The sequence below is a fragment of the Protopterus annectens genome, chromosome 4.part0 (assembly GCF_019279795.1).
Source record: "Protopterus annectens isolate FY-2018-M chromosome 4.part0, PAN1.0, whole genome shotgun sequence".
NCBI classification, from domain to species: Eukaryota; Metazoa; Chordata; order Ceratodontiformes; family Protopteridae; genus Protopterus; species Protopterus annectens.
The window spans coordinates 1,995,899,835-1,995,918,889 of NC_056733.1; the positions used below are offsets into that span (position 1 = coordinate 1,995,899,835).

Below are 19,055 nucleotides of genomic sequence, written 5' to 3' on the forward strand. Positions count from 1 at the left end.
GAGTGATGCTCCTTGCATTAAATGAAGGGAGCCCACATTTTTTATATATCTGAAAGCACAAACATTTTTTAAATGTTGATTGTGAAAGATGCCATGTGAGAAGTGAAAATTCCATAGTGAGGGTGCTTCATAGTGCTTGAAAAACAAAAATATTTGCAAAAAGGAGGTAGTCACAGAGTGGAAGTAGAGAGAATTATTACTGAAGAGAGAGAATAATAGTGCTTGCAATATATTTTTTAATCTTTTTACCTCTTGCTGCCTGTCATTGTGCAGGGTTTCCAAAACTGATTGGTCTATTCATTCCTCTGTGGGGTGAAAGTTGATGATGGCACCAACTGTGGGGCAAGAATCAGTTATGGCACATCATCCAGGTAGACTTTGGGTTTTCTTATTGTTTTTCCTAACCCCTCCTCTTGTAGCTGATGTATGTGCTCAAAAATACAAGGGCCAGTAATGTCTTCTGCTATGACAGTGCACACTTTCACACATGCCCAGTGAAAACTACCACATGCTAATTGCCATTCTGTTTCTCTCCAGTAAGTGGTGATATTGCAGTGAGCTGGACCACATCTCTACCCCATTCAGTGTCAGCTGATTCATCCTGCCCTCTCCCTCCTTGCTTGTCCAGGTCCCAGACTGCTAATTGATTGACAGGACTCCAGCCCTATACACTATGCAGCTAGATAAATAGTGGCCCAACATTAATCCCAGTGGGACTCCGGTAGACAGAGGTAAGCGTGATTGGGAGTTGAGTTGAAATTTGTTGAAATGTGCACATACACACACACACAGACACACAGACACACACTCACACACACACACACACACACACACACACACACACACACACACACACGTGTGTGTGTATATATATATATATATATATATATATATATATATATATATATATATACACACACAAATTTGGTCATTCTGAAAGGTGGTAGTGTTAATAGACTCAAAGACCTTCACAAGGTCAAGAGATATAGCACCAGGTAATTTTTTGTCATTTCAAGCTCCAGGAAATGATTGGTAATGGATATCAGGGGTGTTGTACTGTGTCATTTCCAAAACCCATGTTATTTAGAGCAAAAAGGGTTATTTGATTCCATGTGTTTTATTATCTGGGTGGACATTGTTTTATTTTTCAAACAGTTTTGAGAGACCAAAGTGTATGAAGATATACATTTGCTGATCAGGGGAGGAATGTCTGGCCATTTTTGGAAGAAGAAGAAGAGGAATTATATTTGCTGCTTTCCATAAGATAAGAAAGATTCTGAGTCTGGAAAGGTGTATACTATATGTAGGAAGGGTGTTGGTATAAATGTACTGCATGCACAGATAAAACTTGGGAACAGACCATGAAATCCTGTGTGCCCATGGGACTTGATGTTTCTGAACCACCTACTTCTAACTGATATAGTGATGGTTAATGGTTTGAAGGTAAGGGCACTGAGACTATTTGGGGTAATCTCATTGCCTCTGGCTAGCGAAGCAATGCTAATTGAATTGATGACTGCAGCAGTGAAGTGAGTAGTTCTAGAAGTAGCTCTTAGACCTACAAGTGGGGTGCTCAGAGCTGTAGTAAGGTAATTGACCCCTGGGTTGCATACTCTTTTGGCACCCCTCTGCTGAACAGTAAAACTAGTTTAAAGCCTTAAAAGCTGTCAAGTGTCATCACTTAATGAGAGCCTGTAAATTGTTTATCATTTCTGTTGTTTAAAGGTAGTTTAACAACCATAAAAAGATGGTTTAGAAGACTGTTTATAAGCTATTATGAAATGATGGTTGTTTATTTAACAGATGATAAGCTGTCAAAAGTTCAGTGCCTCCTACAAGTTTGCACCACCCTTGCTATGGCATTAGACATCCGATCTGTAGTGAAGATGTTGGACTTATTAATTCATTCCATACAAGGTTTGGATTGTTTTGAATAGCTGACATTTTTCATGTATAGACTTTAGTTTTATTTGTTAAGAGAACAGTAACTTTCTCATTGAACTTGGCTATTTCCTGTTAAACTATGCACTTCTTCTTCTTCTATCGGCTTTTCCTGGTTAGGGGTCACCACAGCGGATCACCTGTCTGCTCATGAATGGCAGTGGAGTTTTACACTGTCGAGTTGTCAGCCTGGCGCCCAACCTTCCACAGAAGGCACACACACACACTCACTCACACCTAGGGCCAATTTAGAGTGTCCAAGCCACCTGCAGCATGTCTTTTGGGATGTGGGAGGAAACCGGAGCACCTGGAGGAAACCCACGCGACCACAGGGAGGACATGCAGACTCCGCACAGAAGGCACCCCAGCCGAGGATTGAACCAGAGAACCTCTTGCTGTGAGGTGACAATGCTAACCAGTGCACCACCGTGGCCAGCCCCCTGTTAAACTATGCACTAAGCTTTATATAGTTTTTGTAGTTTTAATTTCAGTTCACATGCAAGACGTGAGGTAGTATTTATTCCTATTTTTTTATTTTCTCTAAAGGGTAGTATTTTTTCTTGCCTATGTAATAGGATAGGTAATTGAAAATATAGGGCAGTGTTTCAGTTAGCGTGCAAGATAACGAGAGACCAGCCTGCTGTGCTACTTCAAATCATTAATAGCACTGTTTCTGGCAATAATTCACTTTTTTTATTTAAACTCTTCCTTTGTTGTGCAGCTGTGGAATTGGTGTATATAAGTAAGGGAGGCGTGGAGACTCCCCTGCAAAAAAATGCAGTTTTTAAAAGTTACGACTGGTCATGTTTGTCCTCTTGTAAATTTATCCAGACATTATCCGAATTTTCACAGTGGGACTTAGGTAATCATATTGTGGTACTTTAAGCTGGAGGTACTCAAGGCAGTAGTGATGTAATGCAATCAGCCAAGACTGGCAGACTTACTTGGGTGGTTATTTGAAAGATGGAAAACTGACTATATTATATGGATGTGCCAATTTCTTTATTTATTTTAATCAGATCCTCACATTTTAACTACCTCTTCTGAAGGGCGGCCTGGGAACATTAGTGTAGTTAAGTGAGTTAATGATAAATGAAGGTGTGACGACCGTGCCTTGACCCGGCAATCAAGGAGTCTCAATAACTAATACATACAGTAAAGTACAATTTCCCTTAAGTGCACGCAGGGATCACAGTCAGTCTGGAGCTGTTTGCTCCCTTGCTCACCAGGTCCCCAATAAGACTCTCCACTGGCACAGCTATAGGGTCCAGGTCTCAGCCTAAATGGACAAGCTAAAACCTCAGGTACCCTCTCTGTCCAACCAGTGCTTCATGCCCCTGCCAATTAGCTGACACAACACACACACTTTGAGATAAGTATTTATACAACTTCACAGACACTCCTGGGAAAGGCTGACACAGATTCTACAACTGTGCCCCTTTACCCAGACTACATGGTAGTAATTACTGCCACCACCCAGTTAAAAATATCAGCTACTAAAAGGCCCTTAAAAGGGTGTCCAGTTATTACTGTGCAATATTAATATCCAATTGTAGTATGACTAACATTCAAGGCTTACTTTAGAGTGGTCTATTACAATAACCTCTATAAATATGCAATGTATTCTAGAGCTTATCTCTACACAAAGCAGCCACAGGTAGAAAGTTTTAAAAATATTTAATAATAAATAATTAAAACACAAGACCAAACTACTACACCACAGATATATCTAAGAGTCCAGAGATCACACAGAAACTTAACATAATACAGTAGGACATGTCTGATTTCAAAGAAAAATACCTAATTAATCTTTACTAGCTTTAACTATTCCTACAAGAAATCACAGTGCTAGAAACTTACATGTGAGCATAAGTAGAGTGCTGGTAAGTTGGATATTAAGATCAAAATGCTCCCAGTCTCTTGTGAGAAATAGTTTATAAAACATCACTAACAAACATGTCTCTGGGTCCTCCCCAGATTACATCATTTTTGACACTTAGGTTTTTCCAGTATTCATATACTGCATCATCTTGACACCTGCTCTGAGTTCCCAGGCTAATAGAAACTCCATTTATATTATTTAGCAAGCTAACACCTGCACAGGAGAATACAACAATAAAAGGCATTTCACATATGCACTCTAGCAGAAACCAAAGCAATAAAGCACCCTCCACATGTACACTCTAACAATTATTCCTTATGTTAAGACAGTAGTAAGAATGTCTTCAGCCAGCCTGACCGGAACCAACTTTAAAGATCAAAGAATGTCATAAAATCATTTCACTTTCAAAAGACACATTTGAAAGGCTTGACTTAGTTTTTCTTTACAGCAAGGGGGCAATAATCTTGAAGTTCACATTTTACAGTGTTTTTCTTACACTCAAAAAACATGCCTGTATTTTACATTTATTTACAAATGCCAGAATTATATATCAAATTCTATTTGACTAGGCTGGCAGCCTTCGCCCATCTTTCCCCAATCATCACATCTTTTCCCCCTCCGGGGAACTCAAGCAGGTTTTTCAAGTGCCCCTTGAGAAACATCACTTGAGAGTGTCAGGTCTGTCTGGGTGTACCTCACCCCATTCCCTGTCTTGAGAACCCATCTGCATTGGCATTGCTACTCCCACTGCGGTGCTGCACTGACATATACATATCATATGCTTGCAACCCCAGACTCCATCTTAGCAACTTGGCATTTTGCTGACTGGCTCTGTTTAATCATGTTAGAGGGTTATGATTTGTCATCACAGTGAATTTTCTTCCACACAAATAAGGCTGAAGTTTTTGTAGTGCCCACACTATGGCTAGACATTCCTTTTCTACCGCTGCATAGCATTCCTCCCTGGGTTAGAGCCTACGACTTAGATAAACCACTGGGTGCTCTTCTCCCTCTGAAGAAATCTGGCTAAGTACAGACCCTACCACATAGTTTGAAGCATCCACCTGCAAAAGTCTTTGCTGTAGTCTGAACTGGCTAACACAGGGGATCCTCCCAAAGCTTCCTTAAGCTTCTGAAATGCCTGCTCACATGCTGGGGTCCACACTACCTTATCTGGCCTGTTCCTCCTTGTCAGGTTTGTGAGGAGAGCAGCTATGGTACTATAATTGGGAACGAACTTTCTGTAGTACCCTGCTGTCCCCAAGAATGCCCTCACCTGCTTTTTGGTAACAGGTGCAAGCCATGCCTGAATAACTTCCACTTTGGCAGGTTCTGGCCTTATCTTACCACTCCCCACTCTATGTCCTAAGTAGGATACCTCTGCCATATCCACCTGACATTTGCTCGGCTTAATGGTCAACCCTGCCCTCTGTAGTCTGCCCAGCACCTCCCTGACATGCTGAAGGTGCTCTTGCCAGGAATGGCTGTAGATAGAAATATCATCCATGTAAGCAAGGGCAAACCCTCCTGCTCCTGCTAAGATATGATCTACCAGCCTCTGGAAAGTCACTGGGATATTATTCATCCCAAAGGGCATCTTTGTGAACTCATACAAGCCAAAAGGAGTCACAAAGGCTGACTTCTCTCTAGCACTGGGAGTCAAGGGCACCTGCCAGTAACCCTTGGTAAGATAAATGGTTGTAAGATACTTAGCCCCACCCAGCTGCTCTAGGGCCTCATCTGTCCTAGGCATGGGGTAAGCATCTGACTCTCTGTGACTATTTAATTTCCTGTAATCCACACAGAACCTGGTGTGCCATCCTTCTTTGGCACCAACACCACTGCTGAGGCCCAGGGTCAGTTGGACTCTTGAATCACCCCTAGTTCCAACATCTCCTGTACCTCCTCCCTCAGAGTCTGTTTGACTTTATCAGGCACCCTATAAGGGGCCTGCCTAATAGGTCTTTGGGGCCCTGAATCCACCTGGTGCTGCACCAGGTGGGTGCTCCCTGGTTTCCCAGTGAACATGTCCCCAAATTCCTGCAACACTGCTTGGATTTCTCAAACCTGGGTAGGTGATAGCTGCTGGGACATTGCTACCCCTTCCACCGAGGTGTCAGCCCAAGCCTCACTGAGGAGATTAATCACAAGATCTCTCTCAGACTCCTCCTGCAATCCCATGCAAATGCTCACACAAGGGCCTGCCTATCATGGTAAGGTTTCATCATGTTAACATGGTACAATCTGTGCCCCTGCCATCTGCCTAGCACTTCCACCATGCTGTTACCTTTCTTACCACCTTGTAGGGACCCTCCCAAGCTGCCTGCTACTTGTTGTGTCTGACAGGAATGAGAACCATCACCTGCTGCCCTACAGCAAACTCTCTAGCTTGAGCATTCCTGTCATACCACACCTTTTTCTGTTGTTGGCTTCTGCCAGGTTCTCCTGGGCCAGGCCCATGAGTTCCCTGAACCTTGTCCTGAGGTTCAGGACATATCCCACAACAGACTTCTTGTGAACCTCACACTCACCTTCCCACTCATCTCAAATTAAATCAAGAGGTCACCTCACCCTATGCCCATACAACATCTTAAAGGGTGAAAAACCTGTTGATTCCTGGGGAAGGTCTCTGTAAGCAAACAACAGATGGGACAAATATTTGTCCCACTCCCTCTTAAACTGATCTGCAAATGCTCGTAGCATGGACTTGATTGTAGAGTCTAACCTCTCAACAAGACCATTAGTCTGGGGATGGTAGGGGTGGTCTTCATGTGCTTCACCCCACAGGACTTCCACAGACAAGCCAGCAGGTCTGACATAAAATTGGCATCTCTGTCAGACAGTATTTCCTTTGGGAAACCTACCCTGCTGAAAATCTCTAGCAAAGCATTTGCCACCTTCTCGGCCTCAATGGAGGACAAAGCCACTGCCTCAGGGTATCGTGTAGCATAATCTACAATCACTAGGATATACTTTTTCCCTGTGGAACTTGGGGTACTCAGAGGACCCACAATATCCATAGTTACCCTTTGAAATGGCTCCTCAATCACAGGCAAAGGCATCAAAGGAGCTCTCACCTTGTCTCCTGCCTTGCCAACCTTTTGGCACTGCTTACAGGTCCTGCAGTACCCTGTTACATCTCTGGAAATTCCAGGCCAATAGAAGTTTTGCATAATATGCCTCTTTGTATGTTTTATGCCCATATGACCTGCAAAGGGAATATCATGGGCTATGGCTAGAAGCGTCAGATGGTAAGCTCCAGGCACTATCAACTGCTGTACTCTCTCACCTTCTAGCCCTCCCTCAGGGGTCCACTCTCTGTACAGTAACCCTTTGTTCCAGTATACAGATTCCTCCTTCCCTTGAGAAGCAGGTGCCTCCCTAGCTACCTGCCTCAGGCCTTGCACTGTAGAGTCTGACAGCTGAGCCTGTCTCAAGTCTCTCCTTGTAACCCTTCCCAGCTTCCCTTCCACTGGAAGTCTGGCATCCTCTGACAGTGGTGCCTCACTGACAGCCTGGGTACTACTGCAAACCTCTTCCTTTGCAGTTACCCTGTCCAATGGAACATCAGTACCCACAAGCAGCTGTGGCTCACATTCAGTCTCACTGCTACAGCGTAGCTCACTCCCTAAAGTAACCACCTCAGCAGTCCTGGCTGCAAGTATGTAGTCTGTCTGGGTCTCCCCCAGGCTACCAGACCCACATGCTTGTCTCCTAGCCTCACTGCATGTAACTCCATAAGTACATATTACTGCCTCATCTAAATCCTTCCCTCTCAGGACATCTGCAGGATGGTAATTCCATACCCCTGTTGTCTCAAGACAACTTACTATTGGCATTTTGTCTTTCCCACTTACTGGCTCCCTCACCTTTGGTTCCCCACCTTGCCTCCGTGGACATCTGTATGTCACATGGCCCCACTGGTTGCATTCAAAACATTTAACCCTAGCTCCTGTACATGTACCTGGACAAGTGGCTTCTTCTGCTACTGGTGAATTCTGTTGGGGCAGTCTGTGCTGCCCACCATGGGTTCCTTTAGTCCCAAGAGCAGTACTGGGGGTCCTTTTCCTGTGCAGGGCTGCCCTGCTTGCTAGGTATAGGTCTCCCTTCTTCCCCAACTCCTCTGAAGTAGCACTCTGTCTATCAGCTAACCAGATCCTCATGTCCTCAGGCAAAGTGCTAAGGGCTTGTTCCCTTACCAAAAGGTCTGCCAGCCCTTCGAAACTGGTGACTTGACATCCACTCACCCAGCTATGAAAATAAGTGCTCAGTTCAACAACACATTCACATACATTTTCATCTGCCTTGTGTCTATGCTTACGAAACTTTTTCCTATACATTTCAGGTGTTAGCTTAAAACATTCTAATAAATGTCCTTTTACAGCAGTATAATCAAAACAGTCAGTTTCATCTATTTTTGCAAAAGAAGTTACAGCTTTACCATGGAGTAAGGGGGTCAAGAGCCATACCCAGAGCCTTTGGTCAACTTCATACTGTTTACATACCTGCTCAAACATATGGATGAAGCTATCAAAATTATCCCCCTCTTTAAACTGTGGAAGAAATTTACTGACCTTTTGTGTTCTGAAGTCCAGTTACTCCCTTCCTCATTACCTCCATGACTCTGGCAAAGAGTCAGCATTTCCCTCTCATTCTTTCTCTGCCGTTCCTGTTCTTCAGCTTCTAGGCTCCTCATTTTCTTGGCTGCTTCTAATTCCATATGTCTGGCCTCCATCTCAAGTCTCTTTAGCTCCAGCTGGATTTTTAAGTCCACTGTAGAAAAGTTGAGCTATCCATTTTCCGAGGATATTATATCTCCACTGTCAGTCTGATTGTACTCCAGGCTGCTGTTTTCTGATGCAGCTGTAACCAAGGCTGCAATCAGCTCTGCTTTAGTCAGGTTTCCATGCGCCAGTACCCTAGCCTGGCACATCTCCGCCAGCTGGCTCCTTGTCTGCTTTCCATACTCTTCTGCTGACATGCTGCTTGCTCACCCTGACTAACACTAAGCTAACAAAAGAAATAAAACAATTGTGATCTGAACTCTGACTCTACACTGCATGGCTGTTTTAGAGTACAAAACACTTCTAGAGATTACTGTACATAAGCTACAGGAATTCGCTCTACCCACACCACTACAAGCCAATTAGTATGTGAAGTAGATCCCACCACTTGTGATGACCATGCCCTGGCCCAGCAATCAAGGAGCCTCAATCCTCACCACTAACACCAGGGAGGTCGTCTCATAGAAGAGAAAAGGATAACTAATACACACAATAAAGTACAATTTCCCTTAAGTGTACACAGAGATCACAATCAGTCTGGGGCTGGTTGCTCCCCTGCTCACCAAGTCCCCAATAAGACTCCCCACTGGCACAGCTATAGGGTCCAGGTCTCAGCCTAACGGGGCAAGCTAAAACCTCCAGTACCCTCTCTGTCCAACTAGTGCTTCATGCCCCTGCCAAGTAGCTGACACAACACACACATACTTTGAGATAAGTATTTATACAACTTCACAGACACTCCTGGGAAAGGCTGACACAGATTCTCCAACTGTGCCCCTTTACCCAGACTACACGGTAATAATTATTGCCACCACCCAGTTAATAATATCAGCTACTAAAAGGCCCTTAAAAGGGTGTCCAATTATTACTGTGCAATATTAATATCCAATGGTAGTATGACTAACAGTCAAGGCTTACTTTAGAGTGGCCTATTACAATAACCTCTATAAATATGCAATGTATTCTAGAGCTTATCTCTACACAAAGCAGCTACAGGTAGAAGGTTTTAAAAATTTTTAATAATAAATAATTAAAGCACAAGACAAAACTACTACACCACAGAGATATGTAAGAGTTCAGAGATCACACAGAAACTTAAAATAATACAGTAGGACAGGTCTGATTTCAAAGAAAAATGCCTAATTAATCTTTACTAGCTTTAACTATTCCTACAAGAAATCACAGTGCTAGAAACTTACATGTGAACATAAGCAGAGTGCTGGTAAGTTGGATATTAAGATCAAAATGATCCCAGTTTCTTGTGAGAAATAGTTTATAAAACATCATTAACAAACATGTCTCTGGGTCCTCCCCAGATTACATCATTTTTGACACTTAGGTTTTTCCAGTATTCATATTGCATCATCTTGACACCTGCTCTGAGTTCCCAGGCTAATAGAAACTCCATTTACATTCTTTAGCAAGCTAACACCTGCACAGGAGAATACAGCAATAAAAGGCATTTCACATATACACTCTAGCAGAAACCAAAGCAATAAAGCACCTTCCACATGTACACTATAACAGTTATTCCTTAAGTTAAGACAGTAGGGAGAATGTCTTCAGCCAGCCTGACTGGAACCAACTTTAAAGATCAAAGAATATCTTAAAATCATTTAAATTTCAAAAGACACATTTGAAAGGCTTGACTTAGTTTTTCTTTACAGCAAGGGGGCAATGCCGTAACAATCTTGAAGTTCACATTTTACAGTGTTTTTCTTACACTCAAAAAACATGCCTGTATTTTACATTTATTTACGAATGCCAGAATTATATTTGTTTGTGTCTTTCGGCTTTTCCCGGTTAGGGGTCGCCACATCGGAACTCTGGTCCGCTAATGATTGGCAGTAGAGTTTTACGTGCTGGCTTACCGGGCCTAATGCACAACCTTGCCAGAATTATATATCAAATTTTATTTTACTAGGCTGGCAGCCTTCGCCCATCTTTCCCCAATCGTCACAGAAGGAATCAGACTGGGATTATGGGAAAAATGCATTAGCAGCTCATAGTTTTAACCCCTCTGTGTACTATTAATCTTTACTTTCTGCTTTGTAGGAAGTAAAAAATACAGATTTTAGGTGTTTATCTCCATTTCATTGGCCGACTGGTACAAGTTTGCATCAAATGATCGTATCTGATAAGTGTGGTGCTGTGGCAGGAGAACTGTTATTATGCTTCCTTCCATGTCTAAATGATCTTGTTAGGCCCTGCTCTTAAAAGAGTCACTATCCACAGTACATTACAATAACTATGCTACATGAAGCTATGCAGTTTTGTTCTTCCTCATAAATGCTAAAGGCATTTACCAGATCAGTGTTCTTCTTTTAATGCTTGCAGTCAGTAGCATTTTAAGTCTGTTCCAAATGCCTTTCTTACCTTAACTCCTTGACAGAGTAACATGTTTGATAAAGAAACCATTTAAGAAATGTGAAAGCATATGTAGAGTAGAGAAGATATACTTTGACTTCTTATGCATAATGATTGTGGCTATCATAATATGGCAACGTGCCAGGTTATATATTAGGATTTTAATAAGACATATGTCACAGTAATATTAATGGATTACAGCGTGAGAGCCTGGAGTAGAGACTCTGTAATAGCAGAACCTATTTAAAAATGTAATTATGTTTCATTCTTCATTCTCTCTCTAATACACATGCCTCAAATTTAAATTCAGTACATAATTCCAACATTACAAAATGATATCACTTGGTTACTAGGAGTGCTGAGCATGTATGCGGCCAGTGTGTCAGCATTGTGTGCTATACATTGGCCACCAAGTTTTCATCTGATTTTTGTTGCATATTTGCTTTCATAAACTGCTTTCACAAGCTGTAACTTGATGTCAGACATTATGAAATGTTATTACTCATCTTCTCTGATCATGCGTGCAAGATTATTTTGACAATCTGCTACTTGTTGCTGCATTATCTTGCTGACTTTTTTATTAAGGTATTTGTCTCCCGGGTTGTATAACTTTTTAGACTTGTCTTTATGTATTTTGGTACTGAAATAAGTGACGATATTTCCCATCAGTTTAACACGCAGTATTATTCTCTATAAAACTTGAAAACTGCATTTGTGCTGCTGCTTAGCAGCTGCTGTTACTTGGCAATACAGAATGGTAGAGGCCGCTGCTGGCATTGCCACATATTTATCAAATTGTGATGTGCTTCTTTATTTTAGGCAGTAAATCTACCACCACGGAAAAGAAAGTAAAGTGGTGCACAATTAGCAAGAAGGAGGCTGATAAGTGTGATACGTGGAGTACACTGGAAAAATCATTATCATGCCTGAAAGCAGACTCTACTGATGACTGTATTGCACAAATCATGGTAAGGGCATTTGTTTAAATAATTACAGCTTTTTATGGTTCTCTTTAATATGAATTTCTATTCACAATGAATAGTTGTTGTTCACACTTACCTATTATATTATTCTGGGCTGTTCTGTAACTGTATTCTAGGAATCAGCATACCAGAGCTTTTTTCAGCAATTCTGGCTACAGTCATCTGTCTATCTAAATCAAAAATGCTATCTACATCAAATTAACATATATATATATATATATATATATATATATATATATATATATAACTTGGCATTGCTCCATTTCACTTTTTTCCACGACATTCTGTCAACACGTACTCATGTATAATGAATGGTTAACATTTCAAAGTCTCATATGCAGATCTTGTGGTCTTTATGATCATTAGTCCCTAAGCTTTCTAACGTTAAGATATTTACTAAACTCAGGCTATGCATGTTAAAAGTACCTGTATTATTAGGATCTATATCACTTCAACAAAGCGGCTGAAGTTCAAACACCATATGTTCGAACTTCTAACCTCGAAGTGCAAAAACATCGAAGTCTTCGAACAGTGATTTTTTTCCCAGGGAAAAAAATCGTTCTTCCAAGAAACACACACACACACACACAACACAAGCACACAAAAAAAACAGCAATCCACACACATACACTTAAAATCCTACATCTAACCCTACACTAAACTGTACATACACCACACCACTTACCTTAACCCAAACCCTAACCCTAAGGACGCCACTATCGCACACTCACCTGACCTGCACCCTAACCCTAATTCACCTATCCCACCCTAACCCTAAAGTCTGTCACTATTGCACACCCACCACCCATGCCCTAACCCTAATTCACCTATCCTGCCCTAACCCTAAAGTCTGTCACTATCGCACACCCACCTCACCCGCACCCTAACCCTAACTCACCTAACCCGAGCCCTAAACCTAACTTCTGCACGATCGTACACTTACCTGAACCCGCTGACTACAGAAAGCCACAGAAACAGCCCACCAAATTCTTTCCCTGGGAAAGAATTTGGTGTTCTGTGGCTTTGCGATAATCAGTTTTCGGATGTCACAGTTCGAACATATGGTGTTTGAACTGCTGACGTTTTGACAAACTGATAGGAACCCATATTATTAATGTTAACGTTGTTTTGGTTTTACAATACGTCTCATTATAGTTCTACTGCATTTCTATTTTATGAATGCATAGATGTGAACATTTTAACGGATAGTTATAAAAATAAAGAGGATTAAAACAATCCATGCTTTCACCATGGAGTCCAGAAAGATTTATAACTATTTTTTTTAGGTACTGCAAAACATTTACTTTTTCACTTCTAATCATTTTTAATTGCTTTTTTATGTATTAATAAGAGTACTTTCACTTGTATATATGTAGTAAGAAAATTACCTATGCTGCAGGATGGATTTACTGTCTATAAAATGTTATTCATCTTGACAGTGCCACTTCTTACCACTGCTTTTTTCCATATTGCAAGTTTAATTACAGAACTAAACAAAATAAAAATGCATAAACTGTAAACTCATCAATGCTTCTGTAAGATTATATAAAGTGTAAAATATGAGGGGGTGTCAAAAGTTTTATTGTATACCTGTAGATAATGTTGTTAAAGACCCTCAATGCTGAAGATATTCTGTCCTGTAGTGCCAGGGTATGCCATTTCACAAAATTGAAAAAAAATTCATTTTAGCCATTTTTGTTTACTTCCCCAAATTATTTTTGATATACTTTATTATATTTAATGTTCACTATTCTTGCTTTATTTTGTTAACTTTGCCTTGCTAGAGATTTTCTTACTGAAAGTGTTAAATTTTAATGTAATGCGTGAATTCATTTCTGCTGAGTTTTGCTGGTGTTGTTATTCAGTGATGTCTACAGACCTATAGGCAATTGCACTTTATCATCCACCATCTTGCCTGATGTACATAATCTTTTTAGCCACTCATAAGATTGTCAAAAACATGCATGATTTTTTTTCATTGTCTGATGATAGTATACAATAAGTCAGTTATTCCACAAGTAAGCATTTACTGAGACAAATAAATAAAACTCACCATTTTGTCCTGTTGTTAATACTAAAAAATATTACTAAGTTATGTGACATAGTCAAAAGAATGTTTTTTTTCTTCTATTAAACTAAATACTGTAAATGACAGATATTGAATACCTCTGTAGGAATAAAAGCAAATGAGAACAAGGAAAGAAAGTTCAGTTCATGTCATTCATATGAATAATTCTTACTGGCTGTCCATGGATAGTGTATGTGTGTCTATGTTGTATATGTTGCGCAAATATATATATATATATATATATATATATATATATATATATATATATGAACACACATACATAAACAATGCATATATATATATATATATATATATATATATATATATATATATATATATATATATAAAACCCATGTATGTGTATATGAATAATAGCCTATGCACCCTTACTAACCTTAATAATTTAGTTTAAAATCATAACTTAACGTTTTGCTATATTTCAGCAAAGAGCTAATGATACTGGCATTACTAAATGCATGCAATACAAATCAGACATGATCTAGTACTGTATACTACATTCCGTAACGCATAATATATACAGCACCAGTGAACTTCCAAATATTGGCTGTTAAAATAAGTATGAGAAGTTCACCATTAATGTTGCTAAAAATATATACATAAAAATCTTTACCAAGCCCAAATCCTGGCTATGAATCCATCTGAAACAGAAGCAAATACTATTTTAGATGTTTGCTTCAAAATGACAAATACTGTTCTTAGCAGAATAAAATTGTGTTTTATTATTAACTTGCTGGTATGTTACATAGTCAAAGTAATTTTAAGAAGTCGTAGCAGAACAGATGGGCTCTGTATACCTTCTCCTTCTGCAGTCCTCTGCATACATACCAGACTATTTCCAAATGACTTGGAAATGTCAACAATTTGATGTTGAATAGGTCAGAGCCTGTTTCTAAATCTTGTAGAACCTGGATTACTACAAGCTCATTGCCAGAAAAATGCCTTTAAATCTATATGCTTAGCTTCCTGTCATTTGCTACCATATAACCAGCTATATGCTGATATATGACAGAATATAACCAGTTATAATATGTAAGAATTTATATCCAATTTTTATAACATTTTTTAATTCTGATAATACTGTTTTACATAAGATGGTGCAAAATAGGTTGGTTATAACAGAAAAAAACACATTGACAAGGGTTGTATTATTCAAGGCCTCAGAAATAAGGTGAATGAAATTAGTCAAGTTTGTTATATAGGGCTTTACATAGTTCAGGCCATGTTAAAAAAGGTAAATAAAGATTTTGCTGAAAAGTGTCCTGTTAAGGAAAACTCTACCATGAAACTAAACATGAAATTGAACATTTTCATCATATCTTGATAGCATGCATTATGCTAATACAATTGAGGTACTCTGTTTTATTATGTTTTAATTTTTTTTTACTCTATTATGACCATAATGGGGACTGTCATACTGATGTGGTTTTGTTTTTCTGTTTCTTCTTCTTAAAATGCCTCTGTAAGCACTTATTGTTTCATTTGTACTGCATTATTATTTGTTATTTTAAGTGGATGCTGCTAAAAATATTTTTATGCTGCATTTAGATATCTTACTCTACCGATCTGGTAAATGAACGGATGTTGTTAAATATTCAAACCTGTAGTTTACAGACGTCCCCATTACTCTTGATTAGGCATTAAAACTTGTTAGGAAGGCTAGCAGCCTGTCTATTTCAACCTCCACATGCATACACACACACACACACACACACACACACACACACACACACACACACACACACACACACACACACACACACACACACACACTGTCACTTCAAAGACATCAGTTTCTTAATTTCAAATTTTTTTCCTGTTGTTGATCATAAAGGTCCCCTTTTCTAGTTCAAATGTCACATTGTGTCAATAATTTGCCTTATGCTGCAGTACATAGGCTATATATAACTTTCTGTATAGCTTTTATTGTTAATAACCACCTACAGTTTTATAACATGACACTGCACCTTGCTGGGATAATTAAAGCACTATAATGTATACATTAATAGGTAAAGTGAAAAAAACTTTTTAGTTGGAAAAATCCTTTATGAAAAATGGAGATAAATTGTACTGTAAAACTGTATAAATATATTAGAAGTGCTCTCAGTTTTGGCTACAATTATTACTTCTATTTGTGTGAATGAAAAAAATAAGGTCAGTATGAAATATTTAGTTTTTATGTACTACACTGTCTCTGAAGTGATAACTGTCAGTCACGGTATAGTTTATTGTGTAAGGGAATATTACAACTTAGGGTTTTGTTCTCTTTTTCTGTTTTAGAAGGGAGAATCAGATGTTATGACTCTGGATGGAGGCTACCTCTATACTGCAGGGCTTTGTGGGTTAGTTCCAGTCATGGCAGAATTCTATGACAAAGGTAAATACCAAAATAATCCTGACTCGTTTTAGGAAAATAACTGAAAGAATCACAATAACAGATTCAAATAATTCATATCTGTATTTTACTGCAACATTCTCAGCAAAAGTGACTGTGAAAATGTTACCGAACTGTTAAATTAAAATGGACATATGTATAATCGTCTGTTTAGTTGTAAATCATACACACACACACACACACACACACACACACACACACACACACACACACACACACACACACACACACACACACATTTTAGTTATAGCATATGTGTGTAAATGCCTGCAGACTGCATGTGGAAGGAATTGTGTGCCCCCTACAGGGGCCCTTTGCGCAGATGTGTTTGATTAACTAATAACTACCTATTAATTTACAAGGGCCCACACCACGTGCCTGTCGTTTTTATAAGGCCAAAGTACAGTATATTGAGTATAAAAATGCCAGCATATATGTTCACAGCCATATATGTGTACATCCATATGTCTTCTTGTATAACTGTCCTGCTGGCACTGCTGCCCACATTTTTCTCTCCTACATTACACTGTGGTGCCAATTATCTCATACCCCAAGTGGAGTATGTTACATAGCATGCATTTTTTAGCCATGCCTCAATATTTTTTTTTACTTTCACTATTCATTGGTTTATTCCCAGTATTTAATGTCTTAGAACCAATCAGAGGGCCTGTGACCAGCTGTTAAAGCTTGCGCACTTCCTTAATTGCATATAACACAAACAACAAATTTCCAGGGAACCCGACACTTGAAATAACACCACAGAACCAAATATAGTTCCCAGGACTGAACCACGATCCACGATAGTTTCACAAATAACTTCTTTATTAGAACACAAAAAGATGGTAGATAATATAACACACATAAGTCTTCTTTTGGAGCTATGCTCATGTTAGCTACTACTGAATGCTTAGGAAGCTGCTTTTCATTAGGGTTTTTTTGAATCCTGCCCAAAGTTAGAAGTCCAATAAACTGCATTTCAAGTTTCCAGTAATGCAAGTGACACAGAATGTTTCTGGCCAATTAAAGGTGATGACTTTCAAAAAACTAACCCACAGTAGGCAATATAGGCAGATAAGTTGTGGAATACAGAATTTAAAAAATGACTATTACCCAGCACCTAGAAAAATATGAAAAGAGTTATCATGCAAATTTCTTAGAAGAGAAGAGAACTACATTCCCAAAACATTACATTTCAAATCCTGCTAAACACCCCTGCTGACAGATCATTTTGGATACAGTTTAGCCCTGCTGATTAATTTGGTCATGTAACAATACCACTAATTTGATCTCTGGTACCAAAGGTCCAATATTGTAAATACATTAATCCTTATGGGTACCCTTGGCCTGCTTTTCCCCTTAGTTTTAGATTTAAGTCAGATCATTATCTCTTCCTAATTTAAAAAAAAAAATGGAATCAATGCAAACTGAATATTACAGCAGAAATTGATAAAATTCCTAAACCAAAGTAATAATATTAAATTAAAGCATTGCAAATGGAATGTATTATGCTAACGATGAAATTATTTTAGGAAAGAAAATCTTAGAGCTGTTAATTATTAGAAACAGGAAATTGAAAAATCAAGAATAGTTTTGAAACGTTGAATCTTTTTATCTTTCTAATTTTTAGAGTGATTCACTCCTTTTCCTTCACCTCATTCAAGAGATTTTTCACTTATAATATCAACTGAATATAGTTAAGCACTAACAAAACAGTGCTGATTTTTTATTTCATCTGTTTATCAACATAGGCAGCAACATACAAACATTTTATTGTGTTGTTTGTAGCTTAAATATTGCTTTATTTCACAAGGAATGTGTCTCAGCCTGCATGACACATGTGGGTCATTAGTCCAGACTGCTGAATGGATATTAGAAACCTGAAAGTCTGTTTAGTCAGGTTGGTGATGTGTGAATTTTCAGACATAAGGCAGGCAAGCCAGTGAAATGACAGGTAGAGTCAGACCCAAACAATATACTGAGTAAAACTGTGAGGCAGATTACTAAGCATTACAGGCAGAAGGCTTAACAAAAAGTTGTCATTCAGCTGCCTTGTCTATAAGAAGCTTTAAAAGTGCAATGAAAGGAATTTTAGCAGCTTACAGTTAACACACACTGCAGAGACACTAAGAATTATCATATTACAGCTGCCACAATTGCATTGTTGGAGAAATAAAGATTGATTGAAAAATAAATCCACCTCAGAATGACAGCAGTATCATGTCGTCTCAGGGTACAGCAATTTATAAAATAATACTTGCATTCTTGGAAGATTCAGAGGAATTACTACTGGAATTTGAAGATATAATAAAATATGCATTTTTCCAATTCTGAGTGATATTTTTCTCTAAGATTCCACCATTTTATTTTTAAGACATATAACCAGGATGAAAGACTCAGGATGCAATTCAGAAAAAAAAAGCTGGCACAAGGCACACTTGCAGCTAATTTTAAGTAATGCTTGCTAACAAAAAAATAAAAATAATGTTAAGAACTATCTAATTGATTAAATAACAAGTGGTCAAAACAGCTTGTGACCTAGCTAAGCCTCTTGGCACTTAGTGTCCATTTGCATGATCCATCTGGTTGATATCTGTCCCTACTCTTCAGTGCTGACCTG

The 19,055-nt window shown here is 39.0% G+C and overlaps 1 protein-coding gene across 1 annotated transcript in view; it reads left to right on the plus strand.

The window, feature by feature from the left end:
* The window catches only part of LOC122800093 (serotransferrin-A-like), a 276,007-nt gene that overhangs the window by 132,887 nt on the left and 124,065 nt on the right, over positions 1-19,055 (plus strand). Inside the window, exons 9-10 of the mRNA XM_044069617.1 lie at positions 11,794-11,942; positions 16,324-16,420. Coding sequence (XP_043925552.1) covers positions 11,794-11,942; positions 16,324-16,420 — 246 coding nt within the window. The remainder of the gene's footprint in view (positions 1-11,793; positions 11,943-16,323; positions 16,421-19,055) is intronic.